Source organism: Glycine max, chromosome 16, assembly GCF_000004515.6.
Source record: "Glycine max cultivar Williams 82 chromosome 16, Glycine_max_v4.0, whole genome shotgun sequence".
Lineage (NCBI taxonomy): Eukaryota > Viridiplantae > Streptophyta > Magnoliopsida > Fabales > Fabaceae > Glycine > Glycine max.
The window spans coordinates 2,090,199-2,109,873 of NC_038252.2; the positions used below are offsets into that span (position 1 = coordinate 2,090,199).

Genomic DNA, 19,675 nt, shown 5'->3' on the forward strand with positions numbered 1-19,675 from the left:
TTAGAATAAGCATTATTTTGTCTCGTCTCCACAAGTATTTTGTAGTTGAGTCATAACTTGCCCACCATACAACACTAGATTATGCATGAGTCTTTGATGTCAATTAAAATAATCTATACAATCCCTTTATGTCATCTTACATATAACATCTAGAGCCCCATTATATTGGGCATGATCAGAGTATCCTTATACCATCAACTTTTGATCAATCTAAATATCATTCAACGTGAATAGTTAGTATATATTATGATTTTTTTAGATAATCTATTAAAGACTCATTTATCTAGGTTTTGGTAAGTGTTAGTCGTTGTTTACGATTAACTTTTGTACTAAATAGTTACATAAAATTAACATCTTTTTCCCAATTTATGGTTCTTTTTGTAGGAATTGTACATATCTTCATGTTTAATTTGATTTTATATAGTAGATACTCCCATTTTGTGAATTAATGTTGAAATCACTTCAATTTTAGGCTAAAAGAAGAGAAGGTTCAAGTAGCTGGTGTCTCGCTAAGCGAGGCATATGCGCTTAGCGAGTGACATCCGTTAAGCGAGGTACACAACTCGCTTAGCGTGTTGAGAAACCCTAGAAGAGGATCAGTCAGAGATGTGTTCGTCCAGCGAGTTGTTTGTCTCTTCTCGCGCTCAAGGCGCCCAGCTCGCTAAGCCAAAATTCACCTACTTTCGCTTAGTGAGCCAATCTCGCTAAGCGAGCCTTCAGAATCTAAAACGTCAAGGAGCCTTTAAAACACTGAAGTTGGCGGAAACTAAGGGAGGAATCGAAAAATAAAGCCATGAGAGAAGCTAGAGTGACAGAAACGAAGCCACCAAGAGAGTTTAGGTTAGAGAAGTGAGATTAGGGTTCTAGAGGTTGAAGGAGACATCCTCAACCCTCCTTAGCCATTTTCTTCCCTCCAAAATTTGTTCTTCTTTGTATTGAAAGCTCATTACTTGTAATGGAAGGCTAAACCTCTTGGTTGAGGAGTTCTGCTGAACCTTTGATGTAATGTTCTTTCACTATCTATTTAATATTATTTTTATGTGTTCATTGCTTCTATCCATGCTTATTTTTATATGCTTGTGGCTTGATCACCCATTTGTATGTATAGTTAGGATTTTTAGCATTGGAAAGTGCTTTAAAGCCTTAGAACTTGATAAAGCAAGCTAGAAAACTGTATGTCTAGGAATGAAGTGTAGTGATTTAGTTTTTATTATGTTGTAATCTTAATGCAACTCTTTTAAGTTGAGTTTGTTGAGGGATCAAGGACGAGGTTTAAAGAGAGTTAAGCCCATTCACTCGAGAGATCTTGGTTTGGGTAATTTTTCAGCATAAGAATACTAGGATAACATTAAATGAAGAAAAATATATAGCAACATCAAGGTAGATTCAGTAGAACAACTCAACACTTTTTACTTGACTATTTTTACTTCTCAAACCATAAATAAGTTTATAGTTAACTAGATTTCCACACAAAAATCTAACTTGATATTTACTTCGCTTTTAGTTGTGTACAAATGTTTGCTCACTGAACATACATTTTCTGAGTGAAACAAATTTCTTGTGGATATGATACTCGGTTCTTACCGTTTTTATATTATTTGTGTGACTCGGTGCACTTGTCGAATAGCATCGCAGAGAGAGCAAACAATAAGCATCATTGATAAGTGCTAAATGTGAACTATTTTTAATAATAAAAATATATTGAAAATATCTTTAAAAATATTTATTTAGCAATTATTTTTTGCTTAAATTTAGGAATTGATATTTTTCTTATTTATGACTTGCAAATATGAAAAGGAGGGATTAAAAGCGAAAAAGATCCAAAAATATGAATAAGGAAGATTTTCGGCATCAGACCCAAGTCCACTCCAACAACTATAAAAAGGAAGTCAAGCCAAGGAGAAAAGACATCACTTCGGAAACTCAGAACTCTTTAATGAATACGTCCTAAGCTTGAGTGTCTCTAGTAGGAGAAATATTTATTTTTCTATTTTTTTTCCATCCTTTTTCTTCCATCAGTTTCTAAACCCCTTTTCAAGTGTAAGGCCCCTTATGATTATGAGAGACTAAACCCTTAATTAGGGTCTGGTAGGTCTAAAAAGTTAAAAGATGTATTGTATACTTTATATTTATCAATGCAATCTTTTTTATTATCCCTTCCTATTATCCTTTCTTATTTTAATTTCATCCTTGCATCATCTTTAGGGGTTAGGTACTCGACAGAGGATAATCCTGAATAGAAATACAAGAAATGTCTTACATGTATCAGTTTTAAGGATTAATCATTTGACAGAGGATAATTTCTAATACAACTAAGCATCATATACATACCATATAAAATGGTACATACATGTTGTACGCCACAAATGAAGATAAATTATGGGCTACTCCATTTGTTATGTCAACCTTCATAATTTCAGTTATTTCAACATTTTCCATAATCGAGGGAGGTGTATTTTGTCTTTTCTAGAATTTTTGCATAAATGATTCTTGGAGGTATTGCACCTATGTAAATTGTCCCTAAGCCTTTGTAAAAGCTTAGGATGCCCTCCCTTTAATCCCTTTCATTATTGAAATGACACTCGTCTCATGATCCTTGAAGATACTTAAAGAGTTATCTTCATGACAAAAACAAGGTATAGTGCAAGCATAATACCGATCATTAAGCTTGTACTCGTTTGAAGTAATTTCAATAATTTAACTTACAGAAATTAGCGAAACTTAATAAATATATAGAGCTTAAGATAATAATTAAGTTCAATAGAATAAAAAACTTCCACCCCCAACAAAACTCCTGTATGGTCCTCCTACACAAACCAAAACATAAAATACACACTCACGACAGCAAAACATTAAAAATTATAAAGATAAAGGTTTGTAAGAAAAAATTGACATAAGGCAAATCCAAAAGTGTGCCTATCAGCAAAACTAGAAAGTTTTGCTCACAATTAAATAAAGAAAGAAAAAATGGTATTTACGAAGAGTGTCTTTTAGTATTATTTTATATTGTATGACTTTATTTTATTTTTACTATTTAAATTGTGTGGAATGTTTTGCTACATTAATTTATAATAATTGAAAACATGTTACACAAATAAGAAATTTACTACAAGTTTTCTTGAGATTCTTATTGGCCCTGTATGATATAATTATGGACTGTCTCCAATAACATATTCAATGAAGCTTTTATCACCCATCTAGAGGATTACTAATGAGCATGAAATTAGGTTATAATCACAAATATTAATCAAGTGGTTGATTATGACATCATTTTTTTTTACTAACAATAGATCTTCAAGTCACTTTTTTTTACTTGAATGAGATTCAAAAATAAATAAAACTGGTCATAAAGAGGAAGAATAATATATTTTGGACATGTGGGGTCTTAACAAATAATAAATTTGAGAATAATCCAACACATCTACAACTAATATTTGTCTGAGTTTTTTTTCTTCCACCAAATTATATTTTGATGGTAGAAAAATACTTCACTTTTCCAAATTAATATTTATACATTTTGTTCTATGTCCATTATTCTATCATCATAAGTCACAACATCTTCATTAAAATTATGATGAAATTTGCTAGCATGATTAAGAGCACAATTACTTTTCTATGATTGTGTCTACAGTCCATTACTTATGTTGTTGTGACTACATTTTAAAACAATGGGATATATTAATTTATTGTCTCAAGCAAGTTATTTCTACTCAATCGTATTTTCGATTTAAATTTTGCATCTCTTCCATTAAATCTTACCCACATTTACTTAGTCATTAAAAACACTCATACTTTTATTGGATTTCTAAATGACTCTATTGAAAAATAATCTAAGGTGCTTCTAATACTGAACAACTCAGGTATATTGACAATCACTTGTTAAGGTGGCAACCTCGTAACTTTCTACTCATCACCTGTTCTACATACCAAGAGAAAAGTTATTGTCATCATTTTGGATTACGAGAACTTGATCCTTAAAGAATATCATGCTAGTATATCTATGAGATGTCAAAAAGCTTTTATCAACCATTTGAAGTGTTGTTACTGAGCATGCAATTAGGTTTTAATCATAAAACTACTAAACTAGTAAAATATGATTAATTGTGACGTTTTTTGTTTCTAACCGTGGCTCTTTAGATTTGTTTTAACTTGGATATGATAAAAACAAACTCATTGGTCATAACGAGAATAGGAAAAATATTTTGGACAAGTGGGGTTTTAAAAAATAATAAAATTAATAATATTTTAGGACATTTACAACTTAAGCATGAATACTAAACAAGGATTAAAAATCCTTTAGCTATAAGTCATAATGATCAATCACAGCAGGTCGTTTATAATAACTAATACCTCAAGAATACAATAAATGAAACTATTACGTTCAAAATGGTTTTGGTTATGAAATCAGGGGAGGTTGTGAAATATGAAAAAAAAATCTTATCACAATATAAACTATTTATTATAAATCTGAAATGTAATTTATATGTTAAAAAATTTGTTTCATACGAATCTTAATTATAACATCTGTATATAAATATTTATTTATAAATTTTCGTTATATAAACACAAATATTTATTAAAATACTAATTATTTTGATTTTTTTTTTACAAATTTTTAGTTTAAATAAAATTAAACATCTCAGGAAAAAAGGGCCGAAATTAGGGTTTTTCGTTTTGGGCTCATTTGGGAATTGGATTAAACCAACCCACTTCACCTGGCTACCCTATTATTTAAAATTCACACTCTGCTTCTTTTCAAACCCAAAAAATTCCAAAGCCTTTTTTCAGGTACTTTCTCTCTCTCTCTCTCTCTCTCTCTCTCACACTTCAACCAGCACTTTAGGGTTTCTTAGCAAAGAAATTGTCTTCGTGGGGATAGTGATAAAAGGGGTGGATAAGGGTTTTGGACATTGTGGGTTTTATGCCCCTTTCTCTGTCTCTTGTTTGCTGGGTTAGATTTTTGGGGTGTTAGGGTTTCGTGGCTTGATTTTTTGGTTGTGCTGTATGAAATAGGTTTGATTTCGAAAGCGATTTTGAGGGAAGAAGAAGATGAGGCCGATTTTTGCTGGGAACTTGGAGTACGATACTCGTCAATCAGAGCTTGAGCGCTTGTTCTCAAAGTATGGAAGGATTGACCGCGTGGACATGAAATCTGGTAAAACCCTAGCGTTTGTGTGTTCTAATATACGTAATCACGAATACTTTAATGGGAATTTACTTGTTTAATTTTTTAAACTAGCTTTCCTTGCCTTGTGATGAAGTTTGAATATTTTTTAATTATATTTATTGATTTTTTTTCGTGTAAAAAACCCTTCTTTGTCATCCCATTTTGATTCTTGTTTCCGTTGTTTTTCTTTGGCATGTTCGAATGATCCATTGTCAAACCGGTTTAATGGTTCCCATACGGTGTCATTCAGTGATTGTGTGAAGTTAGTGTATCACTTAGGGCTGGTTTGGGTAGGTTAATTAAGCACTTATTCAATATAAGTGCTTGCTGTTGTGCTTATGTATAAGTTGGTTCGAAGAAAAGATAAGGTTTTTTCACATAGGTCGCAAGATGTTTTCATAAGTTATCGCAGAGAGCATAGTTTTTTCATATAGGTCGCAAGATGTTTTCATAAGTTATCGCAGAGAGCATATTAAAATAAGCTAGAAACAGCATATTGGCTGATCGTAGCTTATTTTCATAAGCTCTCCTAAACACTTACACAAGTGCTTATGCCATTAGATAAGTTCAAATAAGTTATTCCAAACATACGCAAACAAGCAAACAGTATTTTGTAGTTGAATAAGATGTTCATCTAAAAGCTAGTGATATTGGGGCGCCCATGATTTGGAATTTGGAACGTGGCTGCTTTTGTGGCTTAAATGTCTAGTTCCTATGTCCTGGTGGGAAATAAATGGAAGCCACAATTGCAATGCCTTGGAAAGAAAATCCTCTGGTTTTTAAGTGTTTCTTTTGGCGCAGGAACTTCTACTAAGGGAAAATATGCTGAGCTTCTGTCTTGGTTTGCCAACCTCTCTGCAAATTTTTTTTGGGAAGGAAAACTTCCTGCTTGTCTGCTCTCCTTCTACTCACAGATCTGCATTTTCACATCTGATCACTGGTCACTCACCTCATCATCTCCCAACATTGACATTTCCATCAGAATGTTGTTAGTGGGATCATCAATCAATTTATTAAGCCATGCCTAGCTTCTCTGAAAATAGGGGATCAATGAAATTCTGTCAAGTCATGCCATTCTATTTCTGAAATCACTTGTGCTGTCTGAATGGAGAAGCATGCTTGGCAGTCTCAGATATGAATTTTGGATTTAAACCTTTAATTGCAATCATGATTTTGTTCCTCATTCAACGCCTCTACAGCTTCATGTGCATCAGCCCTCACTTATATTCAGGTGTTGTATTCCTTTGTTCCTGACAGGGAAAATGATTTCCTGATTTGGCTGATGTACTTCTGGTGAGGAATAACATGCCGATGTCTTTCATAATCATTTCTGCCTCTAATACTAGTTATGTTACAGGTTTTGCTTTTGTCTATTATGAGGATGAGCGTGATGCAGAAGAAGCAATTCGTGCACTTGACAATGTTCCATTTGGTCATGAAAAGCGAAGGCTGTCAGTGGAGTGGGCTAGGGTATGATAGTATTTTCATGATCATGCTTTAGTTTTGTTTACTTATTGTTGAGATCATGAAAGTATAACAGTGTCATACCTGAAATTAATGAGAGCTTTCTTTGTTTTTTTGGCAGGGTGAACGTGGACGTCATCGTGATGGATCGAAGGCAAACCAGAAGCCAACAAAAACCCTTTTTGTGATTAACTTTGACCCAATCCGTACTAGAGTTCGTGATATAGAAAAACACTTTGAACCTTATGGGAATGTTCTTCATGTTCGAATTCGGCGGAACTTTGCATTTGTGCAGTTTGAGACACAAGAAGATGCTACCAAAGCTATAGAGTGTACAAATATGAGGTAAGTGATGACATTATATTGTCTTATGGTAAAATTCTTTTTTTATTTTATTTTACTATATACAAATAATGAATTTCTGGTTTCATTACACTTGCAGTAAGATCCTGGACAGGGTGGTGTCTGTGGAGTATGCTCTGAGGGATGATGGTGAGAGGGGGGACAATTATGACAGTCCTAGAAGAGGTGGTTATGAGAGATCACCCAGTCCTTATCACAGGCGACCAAGTCCTGACTATGGTCGTCCACGCAGCCCTGTCTATGATAGGTACAATGGTGGTGGACCAGACAGGCGGAGGAGTCCTGATTATGGCAGGCACAGAAGTCCTGATTATGGCAGGCGCAGGAGTCCTGATTATGGAAGGCGCAAGAGTCCTGATTATGGGAAACCCAGGAGTCCTGAATATGGTAGATATCGCAGGTATTGTAGTATAGTCAATATAATAATCTTCTGCAACTGTTTTCCCCCCTCTTGTCAGAGCTTATTTATTCTGTTATTTATCTGCAGCCGTTCGCCGGTGCGAAGGTCAAGAACATAGGTGATCTCAGGTTTTAGGGTAAGACGGAAGGCTTCAGTGGCACTGTTACTTTCTAGTTGTTAGAATAGCATGTGGTATATTGTAGTAAACGGTACTTCTCAGTTTAATGTGGTTTGCGTATTTGCTGTTTAGCAGTCAGTGCCAATGGTTCTATAGGACCTGAATATGAGACCGGAAACCCTGTTTATTGTTGAATTGATGCATATTTTTGCAATGACATCGTGCTTTGCTACAACTGAATATTTTTTCGTACCCTAGTTTAGACACTATTGTGAATTAGTGCGCTCGCTCTTTTTTCTTTTTTTCTCTTTTTCACAGCAAAAAGAGCATACATAGTTACATACATAGTTTAACCTTATTTGTCAGTTGTTCCTAAGTCCCAGACCAACCAAGTTACATACATAGTTTAAGATGGAACTGAACACCATTATACCTCGGGCATTTCCCCCATATAAACAAATCTATCAGTAACTAATAGCAGAAATGCCGGCATCAAAATCTTTGAGCAGCATCAATTTAAGCATCCAAACCCAACCAAGATCCCTTCACCTCGCAAATGCAACTTAGCAGTTATAATTTTACATTAACTGCTGTAAGCAAAAAGAAGGGTCCATGCGCCATACATACAAGGAGAAATCGATCCAAAATATAAATTGAAAATTGCTAAAAAAATTGAAAATTGAATTAAATTGATTCTTTTTGGATTTATAAAATATTGGTTTGATATGATTTGAATTTTATTTTAAATGAAAATTAAATCAAATTGCATATATTTTTAAATTCGATTCGGGTAATTTTTTTTGATGAAAAATTGAATCAAATTGAGTCGAAGAACGTGCCTAGTCCACGCTCTGAATTGGGGGTGCTTTATTCAAAATGCGTTCATTTCCTCTACATGACAGTTAAGTAAAAATAGAGGGGCTCTTTACGAAGAGAGAATATTTGGGATGCTTTTAAATTTGGTATGGTCAAATTGTGTGTATAAGCCTCAAAAGGTTAAACTCTCTTAGATCCCCTGAAAATAAACATTTTTGCTCGATTTCATAATGGGTGTCTCATATAATAAGGGTCCAAGGGAGTAAAAACCATAGTACATTTATGTGAAATATATCTTGTTATTCCGTGTTTTCCTAGCAGCAGCTTAAGATAAGATTTTAACGGTTGGGGTAGCTTTACCTTCATGAGATAAAATTTCTTGTCGTGTATGTGCAACTCTGTACTTTGGCATGTTTATGTGTGCATATTTTTGTTATGAATCAATTCTTAAAACAAAGTCCATAAAAAATGTTTATATTATTTAAGGGCTATTTAATTTTTTTAAGCCATCACATTTTAAGTTTTTATTTGCTTTATGTGGGATACAACAAAGTTTTAGGGGAAAGAATGAACAATGATGGGATTATAACACTCAGCAAGTGTTAAAATATGATTAATGTTGCACAGAAAATTTTCACACAATTCAGCCAAAACTTAGGAAGATTTGGGGGTGACACTTGGAAAAGACAAATGAGTTGAGATGACTTACATATTTAAATATCTTGGAGTAAATAACAATGTTAAATCATTCCGGCAAATGAATTTTTATTAGTAGCTTCTTAAAAATAGTTTTTTTATCAGCATTTTCTTAAAAGTATTTAATAGCTGATTATAACGATATTTTATCATTAAATTATCATAATCAATGAATAAAATGATAAAATATATTTTTCATCCTGTAATTTAGCATTTTTTTTTTATAAATTTTTGTCTCTATAATTTTTTTTTTCATTTTAGTCTTTGTAAAAAGTATTTGTTTTGTTTTTCATAATAGCACTTTGAACAATAAAAAAAAATGCACAATTAAAATAAACACATTTTATAAGAATTAAAAAAAAATACTATGAAAAAAATGAAAAAAAAATATATTTAAAAATGTGTCACACCCACGTTAAAAGGAAAAATTACATGTTCAAATATAAAAATGTCAAAACAACTAGGTTGTTACTTTTTGTTGCGTTCCGTTTGATGCATACACAAACACACGCTAACCATGTGTTTGGTTTGGCACTAGATGTCTCTTATAAGCATCTATATCAATGTTTTAATTTGTTACTTCTGTGCCTTTCTATAATTTGGACGTGAAAATTTAGCAATAAGTGCGTTAGTGAAACTAAATCAAACATGCCCCAAGTCTTATTGCATTTACTCTATTTAATAACTAATTAAAGACATTAAATTTCATTAACTTTATCTTACAAAATTTAAGTTTTTACCAAGTAAATCAAATTTACGTAGCTTTCTTTTTTTTCCCATAATTTAAAAATTATATGATACTTACTATTAAAAAATATTATATGATACTTTCTTAAATAACTTTATTTTAATGTATACAATATTTTTGTAGGAGAATGTATAAAATATTTTAAATGTGAATAAATGTTTCTTATTGTAATTTACTTGCTTCAAAACTTATTTCTCAAAGATTTTGATCAATGGACTTGACTTCTATAAGTGAGGAGAGTGGACATTTGAAGATAAAATGTATCTACAATCATTGATTAAAAATTCAACAGATGAAATTGTAATTAATTTTTAAATTTATTGTATAAGTATATGATTTTTATTTAATCTCCATAACTATGTGTATTTTATCTTCTAAAATGCACTTTCTCTCATTAGAAAAATTGGATAATAATGACATCATGGTGTTTCCTGTTAATAACGAAAACCAACCAATTAACCATTTTTGAAACAAACTAAAAATTGATTTGAAACACCAAAACAAAATAACAAAAACCAACCAATTAACCACTGAATGATGAATCTGAGTTGGAATTTGTGGCTGAAAGTTAACGCAACTCCTTGCTCTTTAACTCTGATGTCCGCATCTTCTACATCAAGTTATCAAAGTTATTTTCCTCCGGATGGTCTTTTATTGACTGTAAAGTTTTAGGAAAAGGACTGACTCAATCATTTCATCAATAGCTATATTGATTGCTGATGAAGATGAAACCATCAAATGATATTAGAATTTACAAGTGAGGAAAAATGTTGTACACATGTACTCATAGTGTAAAAATCAATTAAAAACTATCATATATATATATATATATATATTAAATTTGATTTCTTAGAAGGATAAATTTGTTAATAACATTCAATTGATTGACTAAATAAACTTTTATACTAACGTATGTACCTGATAAACTCAAAACAACCTTACATAGATTTGGCTCATATTCATTTGACAAAAACGATATATATATCACATCAATATCGCGGTAACAAAAGAAATCAAAGAAATTCATTTCATAAGCCACGACCCATTAGGACAAAGATGAGTTTCATGGAACTTAAAAACTGGCAAGATTAAAATTAAATACATACTATCATAACTTACAATTGATTACAAAAGGGGACCAATTTATCTCTAAGATGATGACTTCCTAAGCTCTTCATCAATTGCCTTCTCCAGCCATGACTCAGCATCTTCCATCATTCCAGGGCTAAGCCTCACCATAAGGATGCAAAACTCAGTTTCATTAAGCTTTCCATCTCCATCAAGATCACCTTGTCTAACCATAGCATCTGCATCCTCCTTGCTCATCCCTTCCATGCCAAGAAGAGCTGAGTTTGTCCTTAGACTCTCGCTCGTGATCAAACCAGTTTCCGGGTCCGATAGAAGCTTGAAACCTCCACACAGTTCAGAGACAAAGGACTCCACATCAAGCTTCTCTGCCATCACTGGCAGCAAGTCCTCAAACTCAGTTTCCATGGTGCTTTGCCTCATGTTATGGCTGCTTTCCATTTTAATAGCAACCTTCCTTTTTTTCTCTTTTTCTTTGTGAACGTTGGAAAGAAAGATGGATGGGGAAAGCTACTTTGGAAGACTTTTCTATTATATAGGAATGAAGACTGAAAGAGAATTCGTTATTAGGACAATGGCCTTTTATAGAGATGTAAAAGTCCTTTCCTTTTTGGAATAACTCTATTCCTAGTGAGAAATTATTGTATAGCTCCAAACTATCCTTCCTGGTTTCGGTCAATTTTTACGTTACATGTAGTTAAGAATTTTCAATTTATAAGAAATAGCTAATAAAACTCGGCTACTTGTCACATAAAAATTAACAAGAATCATGGACAAGTAGTGTCGACCAATTTTTACATATGGAAGAGTTATACGATAATTTCTTCTTGCTACCGTTCTTGTACTTGAATGGTGTCAAATTGGCCAGCTTGTGTTTGTGATCTCAACCGTATGTTTGGAGGTTGTATTCTTGATATGCTTTACCTATTGATTTGTTTTTTCTGACTAAAGTAAGGAATCAAGTACTAATATTAGATTAGACTAAGTATTTATTTGGGGAGCTATAATGACTTAGAGTCTTCCTAATAATTGCTTACTCCTAAGTCTAACTTAGTTTAATTCCCTACGAGTAACTCACTCATCGCAACCAACCCATGACGCATATTTTTTTATGTTACAGTTACACCACTTTCATGCATAGGTACACAAATACACATATTGGGGGCATGTTCTAAACATAAAACAATAATATGGTAAATTTTTAATTAATTAAGAAATAGTAATGATGTGCACAAAAGAGAACCAAGTCTTAGTGATGAGGTTCACGAAGAAAACTAGTGTCTCCAATAATATTTAAGTTGGATTGAGGAGGTGGAAATTGTACTAAGTCAAGGACTTCAGGAATCTAGAGAAGACGGTATTGTTTGTCACAAGTAGATGTATTTCTGTGCCATTGAATTTTATTTCATTTTCATGAGTTTAATATGCATCCATCTATTTAGGAAGGTTTCTAGGAAGGTGCCTTTGGTGGGAACAGAAGGATATTCTAGCTAAGACGTAATCTTCATTGGCAGGAATTTTTCCATAGTTTGGCTTCCATGAAGCTTCCTCTTCTACTTATATGTTCTATCAATCGAATTTTGGTATTCTGTCGTGTTCTCAATCAATCATATATGTGACAAGTGCCATAATAATTTATCTGTTGTTAAACCACGCCAAGATTGCAACCTTTCCACACGGGACATCATTCTCAATCGCAAGATATTTGTTTTTTTGTTAATTTTTTTTATTTCTTTTCCGAAATAGCAAATCATATCACAACATCTTCTTTTACCTTGGTTTCGTTTATATTTTATATTTTTTTCCTTTACTTTTTTATTTGAAGATTGATCCAATGCACTCTTTACGTGTTTCACAACTCTACCCATCAAAGGTAGATCATTGCTTTTTTTTGCGAGTGATTCAATGAAATTTTTTAATCGGCAAAAGGAAACTAACCTCTTCAAAATGTAAAATTAAATCATCTGAATAGGCTTCATATTTATTGATAAAAAAAATCTTAGTAGCAATTTTTTTTATATACATGATTAGAAATTATTTACATCTAATTTATTGGATATGATTGAGCCAAAGGTTTGATGCTCAATCATCATAAGTTAGGAAATGTTGTTAGGCATAAGAATAAATGTCTAATTGTCCTATCACGAGCAACCAATTTACAATACTCGGTCAACCTACTTGATCGGCATTCTAAGTCTAAAAGAAGTAAGTTCTTGTTATGCAATATTGGCCTATCCAATTGTACAATCCACAATCTCTCAAGTGTTGAGCTTGAAAGTTGTGGGTGCTTATTATTCTTAGATGGCCTAATTGGTTGAGTGATTCGTAGTCCGTTGAGCTTGAATGGTGTAGGACTTTTTATGCTCAGTCAGCTTATCTAACTAAACGGTCCACAAACCCTCAAGCATTTAGCTTGACATGTGTGGACGCTTGGTATGCTTGGTTGACTTACTCGACGAAACAATCTAAAGTCACTTAAGCGTTAAGCCTAATTGCCTAAAAGGTGTGGACGCTTGTTATGCTCTGTTGGCTTACCTGACCGGATAGTTCACAGTCCTTCAAACTTGAAAGGCATGGACCCTTATTATTCTTGGTCGATCCACTTGATCAAATAATTCATAGTCCCTCAAGCCCTAAGCTTAAAAGGCATTGACACTTATATTTTATAAACAAACTCTAATACATATATTTAAGAGATTTAATTTTCTATAAACTATATTTACTTTAGTTGATTTTAAATTTTAAACATGGATAATGAATACTTAGGGAAGAAAAAACAAATTTGGAGATGTAAGAAAGACAATTAAGGAAATTGACAAGTTTCTTGAAATGGTGTTGTCATTGATGACTTGAATGGCATTCTATTTCCACATACGAAAACAAGAAAGGTAGAAATATTGGGTTTTTAATTAAATATTGCTCAAGTTGTTACAGGTTACTTATGAATTTATTCGTGCTACTGAATGATTTTTTTTATGCGAGTTTACGGAATGATTGACGAAGACGCAAGTATATATCGAATATATGAATAGATAGATGATCATGCAAACTGGAGCACATGTACTCTTGAATTTAAGCATGAGAATAATGCTTCTTCTTCTTTTTTTTTTGAAAGGCAAAGTTGTATTATATATATGATTGTAGCAAAAGCAACATGCACAAGGTGTACATATACATAAGATCTAACAATTTAAGTTAGATGTATTTCAAAAAGTCAATCTAAAAAAAACTGCCTCAATTCTCCTTATCCCAGCACATAAGTCTACTTATATCAGAAGGTTTTCACAGACAAGAAGTCATGCACATAACCGGATTTAAGTACCAATCTGATATGGAAATATAATGACATTTCTTACGCTTGTATAGTAGTCATTGCCATGTAATAAAGCGTATGAACTCAAAAACTTTAGCAACCTTGACAGCTTGTTGACGAAAAGCGCGATGATTTCTTGCGTTCCAAATGCCCCACATTGTTGCATGCCAAATCACATGGCTCCATTGTTTTTTGTCCTTTCAGAAATCAGGTGATCAAATTGTTCATACAGCTGAACTGGTTCCGCAGGTATAAACAAAGTTCACATTTAACCAATTGAAAATTGCCTTCCAAATCTGAGAGGCGATTTCACAGCTTAGAAATAAGTGATTCCTCCTTTCTTAATTGCTGCCACATAAATAGCATGAATTTTCTATATTCTGAATGTGGATGTTTCTCCTTTGCAATTGATCGCAAGTTGACAGCTTGTTCCACAATAGTCTCCAAGAGAATAATGCTTCTTCTTTGATCCTTAGAGATGCCAATTTGGCGCTAAGTGTGAAAAGTCAAAAGTTCAAATTAAAAAAAAGGTCATGTTTTAACTTTTATCTTTATCATAATCGTTATTAATAATATAGAAATCAGTAAGATTTTTTTTTAACGAATTTTTTAATACCTTATTATTGAGCCACATTCACGTGAGATTAATTAAATAGGAAATACGATTCAAATTTATAATGAGACTTGCTTTAATTTCATTTTAAAACAATGCGCGTTGTTAGACATTAAAAAGTGTATTGGGAGAATATCTATGTTTAATGTCCAACCTTGCTTTAAATATAATTGTCTTAATAAAAAAATATTTATGAGGAAAAAACTTATTAATATTTTTCTTACTAACATATATACACAAAAAAAAAAGCAAAACAAGATAAGAAATGGATGGCTAGAATTACTTTAATTGATGCTAGAACCTACAAGTTTTTCACAATTATATATCATATGTTTTTAATGAGGGACAAAGTTCTGCGGCTGAAAATTTTATTTTTGACCGTTGGTAAATGATAAGTATCACACCATTTTATTAGGGTAAAAAGAAATGCCTAGGGTCACATTTTTAAACGGACTCTTTTAAACACACTTCATCTTATTATTCCTCTAAGGGAGAAAACTAAAAAGTGCCAACATTACCAATCTGCTATCTGAAAGTGCTAGTCAAAATAGCAACTTTGAACGAGTCAGATTGCAGCTTAAAATTGCTATTCAAATTTCAAAATAGCATTTTCACTTGCCTTTTCTGCTCCGATTTAACAAGAGCTTGATTACTAGTTAGTGAATGTTTTTTGTGCTTCAAAAAAATTAAATGTATTTGTTCATTTTATTTATGAAGTATTAAAAGGATTTATAGAAAGATATAATTTCACTGGTATATAATAATAGTAAGAAAATGCCAAAAATATCAAAACACTTATTATTGATTAAAAATTTACAATAGAACTAGATATTTAAAACATGCAACATAAACCAATTAAGTAGACAAGCATTACAGTAGAGAAGACAGACTATGTTTCTGAAACCAGACAAATATGGGCTTTCTTGATTGAATTAAGAAGAACTTCGTCACTTTAATTAATCCACTCTTCTGCCAAAGGCAATAGATAAATATTGCAATCCTAGCAAATGCTGAGCTTTATTAGTTGGACGTGGTTCTTGTCTGTTGGATCAGTTTTAGACCATTCAATATTATTAATATAAACTTTGGAAAACTATTAGGAACATGTTCGTGTATGTTGGCATAATTAATAGTATTTTCAAACATCAACAAGTTTGCTGTCTTGTTAAGAACTTCAACAGATTGAGTTGGCTCTCAGGTTTAGGTTTATATTATAAATTTTTTTTATACATGTAATAATGACTTAATGATCAAAGTCTTAGGTGGGGTTCTAAAGAGAACCCCCTTAGAATTTGGATTTTTCATCAGCATAAAACGTATCTATGTGTAGATACAACCAACCTGCTTATGTGACAGAAAAGTGGCAAGAGGAAAAAATAAATAAATAAATAAAAGTGATGAAGAGACCGAGAATGGTGAGAAGAATAAGTGATGCAGTGTGGAAAGTGAATCAAAACTCTAGATAGTTTGTGTAAAAGAGTGGAGGAAGAATAAATGAAACTTTAATACAAATTAATCACTATGGTAATAATATTTATAGTTTTTCTAATTTTTTAATCTTTTTTTTGTTTGACAAAACTTCCTTATAATTAAAACTCATGATATAAAAATAATTTTATGATCCATTTTAAGTTTTTAAGGATTACACCATTGAGAGAAGACTAGTTAAAATTCTTAAATCTCATGTTACGGTAAAACTCACCAAAAATTTGTAAAGCTACTCTACCATAGAACTATTTGAGATGCTCCAACAGCTGAAATTTTGAATTAGTAGAATTCGAAACAGCAAAAGATGTGCCAAGCATATTCAATTTACTTTGTCCTTTAAAGGATAAAAAATCAATTTATTTTATGACAGAACTTAGTACAAATATCACAGATAATTTCAGACAGTACTTCCTGTTATCAATGCGGGGGCACAACGATATCTATATGGGGGTTGTGGGGAATCTGCTTAATTGAGAGTTACAATGTCTCAACTTTTTCTAACAGTTGAAATTTCAATTTTACAAGAAATGCTCACAAAGAAAAAGTTTCTACTTCATGCAAAAATAGAGCAGTCTAACTAGACGATATTCAGTTAAACAAATTAATCAAGTTATAAACTTAATAATAAAATTTATTAAAATAAATTATAGAAAATTATAGTTAAGTTATAAATTACTACTATAATATAAATTACTACTATTAATTACTTTAGTAAAACGCATAATAAACTATTTCATTAAATGTGAATGCAAGTTACGTTGGTAAAACCCCAATTGTGATTGGAGAACAACACCAAAGTACATAGAATTGTATCTCTGTTTTATCTATTCCTAAATAGTCTGTCATTTTGGCTGATAAAGTGAAAAAACAAAAGAGGGTTTTGCTAGTTGCCAAGCTTTATGTACCAAGACCAATGAATAACCTTCGTAATTTCTTGAAAAGAATCTTTTGTGCAACATGAAAAGGACCAACTAACTGTTCACATTAGGGGAGAAATCTTGTAACTTATTTCATTTAGAAAAATTTTAGAGTAACTATTAAAATAATGTTTTGAAATTTGAACAAATTCAATTTCTTTTCCCCCCTGATCTTTGCAAGAAACTCACAACCAACCTATGAGCAATTGAGATCATATGGCTTGGATCTAACATGGTAAAATACATTTACTATCCATTGCTCTTGATTATCTTGAACTTGTCTAGTACGCATTTTCCTTCTTTGTACTTTTGTGTTTCCTCATAAGCTTTAATATATTTCCAAACAAGTTCCTCTCCACAATCTGAGCAAAACACATCAACCAATGTGTGAAGACCAGTGATAAGCTGCCTAGCCTATCCTCTTTAGGACCCAAAATAATGTTCATTGCATGAATAAAAAAGCTCTGCCATTGCTTGCCTGTTACACATAACTCTTGAGAATCCTTGGTTAAACCGGAACTTGAAACATCTTCATCATCCACCCTTTTATCCAGTTTTTGCACCAAATTAATTCACACAAACAACTGAAAAATAAACTGTGCACTATATATACATACATATAGCCATGGTATGGACAAGTTTGAAGGAAAATTATAATATAATTTATCAAACTCAGAAAAATGTGTGGGTAAAATTGTGTGTTCTCCTTTGGAGAATTCTCATTTAAATAGAATTGATACAATATGATGTGTAGCCTTGAATATTGCTAATCTGCTAATCTACAATAATTACATAATTACAGCAATACAATCATGCAAGATATGTTGGTTTAAAGGGCCAATAAATCTGTGTAATTAAAGATAATTAATCTGGCAACAAATCTGTACAATTAAGGATAATTAATCTGCCTTGCCTTATTCTATTGTCATAATTTGAAGTGATTCACTCTAGATTAGTTTAATTTCAGGCCATGTTTGAAAAGGTTTTTGACATGATTAATACTGAGTATATAAATCTTAATCTTTAGCACAACAAGTTGTAGAAGTCTTGTTTATTATTATTATTATTATCATCATCATTATTATTAGGATCCTGTTGGCGCTTTAAGGGAATCATCTCGTTGGTAATTAGCCGTTTCAGACAGTTGATTAGTCAAAATTTAGCATCAACAGATCCTATTCTAAATAGGTTCAAATGGATGATCCATTTCAATCTAGAAAAGTAGCATAAACATGGAGAAAAATGCCAAGAATGGAAGAGAAAAAGGTTCACCTGGAAATCTTTGGAGACAATATCATCATGAAAAGCAACAAGGTTCTGGCACTTAAAGCAGCAGTATGCCTGTGATGCCATCAACTCCGCCATTGATGAATTTTCCTGGCACTGCCACTTTTGCTCCTACTCATAAATAAAAGTGTAAAAGGAAAAAGGTTGGTCAAAGACTCAATTATAGAAAAGTGACCAAACCAAACACTAGAAGCCTATCTTACCATGTCAGAAATGTGATAATAATGGTTATGGTTTGTCAAATGAGTATCTCAAACTGTCTATAAGGCTGGTTGAAGTGCATGATACGTACCTATCCAAACTGTGTGACGTCAACACATAGAAAATAATTTGAAGAAAAGAATATGCCTAAGAGGGTGATTGAGTAACGCAGATTCTTAAAAGAGTTTTGATAATAAGAATATTACTTAAATAAAAGGTGTCGATTATGATGGCATGAGAAAAGTAGTACAATAGTTTGGTGAGAAAGTGATGCAATTCTTTAAGAAATATTTTGTGTTGCTTGAAAAGCTAGGTATTCCTTTTAGCATAAGCACAAGAGAGAACAAACACATACAACATATGCAAAACTAGAATCAACAGAAAGGAATATTCCACTGAAAATGTCACCAATTGATATTGTGGAGTCTTGTGTTAATGTGTTTTCATTCATCATCTTGTACATTAAAGTAAAACCTACCTTTGCCCTTTTGGTTTTTGATGTGTATGTTTGTTGGTTTATGCATTAGTTATGCTTAGCGCTCGGTATTTATGTGTTTTATAATAGGAAAAAATGTAGTTTTTTATAAGAAAAAAAGTGTAGTTTTAGTCACTATTTTTGGCGAAATGTCCTACATTTTTTATATAAATGAATTTAATCTTTAAACTTTAAAATATATGGATTTAGTCTCTTCTAAGTTTAAAAAATATGTTGAATTTTAGAGAGGAATGATTAATTCTGCATGTTTTTTTTATAATTTGAGAAATAAATTTATCAATATAAAAGTATAAAGACAACTACTATATTTGACCAAAGGTATTGAGACTAAAGGCGCAATTTCTTTTCTATTATATAATCCTAGCTGTGGGAGTGGGTGTCGGTGCGAGAGAAAGGAGGGAGGGGTTGAGTTTCGGTTGCAAATGCTAACTAATTGACCCTTTGTATGTGCGGGGAATTTTTAGAAGATATAAACTCTGAATAATGCCTGATGTATTAGTCT

At 32.1% G+C, this 19,675-nt stretch overlaps 2 protein-coding genes and 1 pseudogene across 7 annotated transcripts; 1 reads left to right on the forward strand and 2 right to left on the reverse strand.

The window, feature by feature from the left end:
• The first annotated feature begins 4,668 nt into the window (after positions 1 to 4,668).
• LOC100797709 (serine/arginine-rich splicing factor RS31) lies at positions 4,669 to 7,726 on the forward strand. 3 transcript variants are annotated; one of them, XM_006598827.3, is made up of 6 exons: positions 4,669 to 4,788; positions 5,014 to 5,155; positions 6,525 to 6,637; positions 6,753 to 6,976; positions 7,074 to 7,394; positions 7,482 to 7,726. In XM_006598827.3, exons 2-6 carry the CDS (start codon positions 5,050 to 5,052, stop codon positions 7,510 to 7,512), a joined length of 795 nt encoding a protein of 264 aa, XP_006598890.1. In that variant the 5' UTR covers positions 4,669 to 4,788; positions 5,014 to 5,049; the 3' UTR covers positions 7,513 to 7,726. The 3 variants fall into 3 exon arrangements, with proteins under 3 accessions (XP_006598890.1, XP_040866665.1, XP_006598891.1); XM_041010731.1 differs by lacking the exon at positions 4,669 to 4,788 and adding an exon at positions 4,803 to 4,912; XM_006598828.4 differs by lacking the exons at positions 4,669 to 4,788; positions 5,014 to 5,155 and adding an exon at positions 5,969 to 6,398.
• Positions 7,727 to 10,142: 2,416 nt separating this feature from the next.
• LOC100802677 (calcium-binding protein KIC) lies at positions 10,143 to 11,686 on the reverse strand. 4 transcript variants are annotated; one of them, XM_014768509.3, is made up of 2 exons: positions 10,892 to 11,686; positions 10,143 to 10,379 (listed from the first exon to the last, which is right to left on the reverse strand). In XM_014768509.3, the coding sequence occupies exon 1, from the start codon at positions 11,297 to 11,299 to the stop codon at positions 10,922 to 10,924; it is 378 nt and encodes a 125-aa protein (XP_014623995.1). In that variant the 5' UTR covers positions 11,300 to 11,686; the 3' UTR covers positions 10,143 to 10,379; positions 10,892 to 10,921. The 4 variants fall into 4 exon arrangements, with proteins under 4 accessions (XP_014623995.1, XP_006598892.1, XP_003548273.1 ...); XM_006598829.4 differs by having other exon boundaries at positions 10,143 to 10,382; XM_003548225.5 differs by having other exon boundaries at positions 10,143 to 10,430.
• Positions 11,687 to 13,958: 2,272 nt separating this feature from the next.
• Positions 13,959 to 18,869, reverse strand: LOC100805324 (protein yippee-like At4g27745; annotated as a pseudogene).
• Between the last annotated feature and the right edge of the window lie 806 nt (positions 18,870 to 19,675).

Bases quoted from the DNA above. Each gene is read 5' to 3' on its own strand.
- LOC100797709 (XM_006598827.3), top strand. From the start codon at position 5,050: ATGAGGCCGATTTTTGCTGGGAACTTGGAGTACGATACTCGTCAATCA. The intron at 5,156-6,524 runs GTAAAACCCTAG...GTTATGTTACAG, and splicing joins CCGCGTGGACATGAAATCTG to GTTTTGCTTTTGTCTATTAT. The intron at 6,977-7,073 runs GTAAGTGATGAC...TTACACTTGCAG, and splicing joins ATAGAGTGTACAAATATGAG to TAAGATCCTGGACAGGGTGG.
- LOC100802677 (XM_014768509.3), bottom strand. From the start codon at position 11,299: ATGGAAAGCAGCCATAACATGAGGCAAAGCACCATGGAAACTGAGTTT.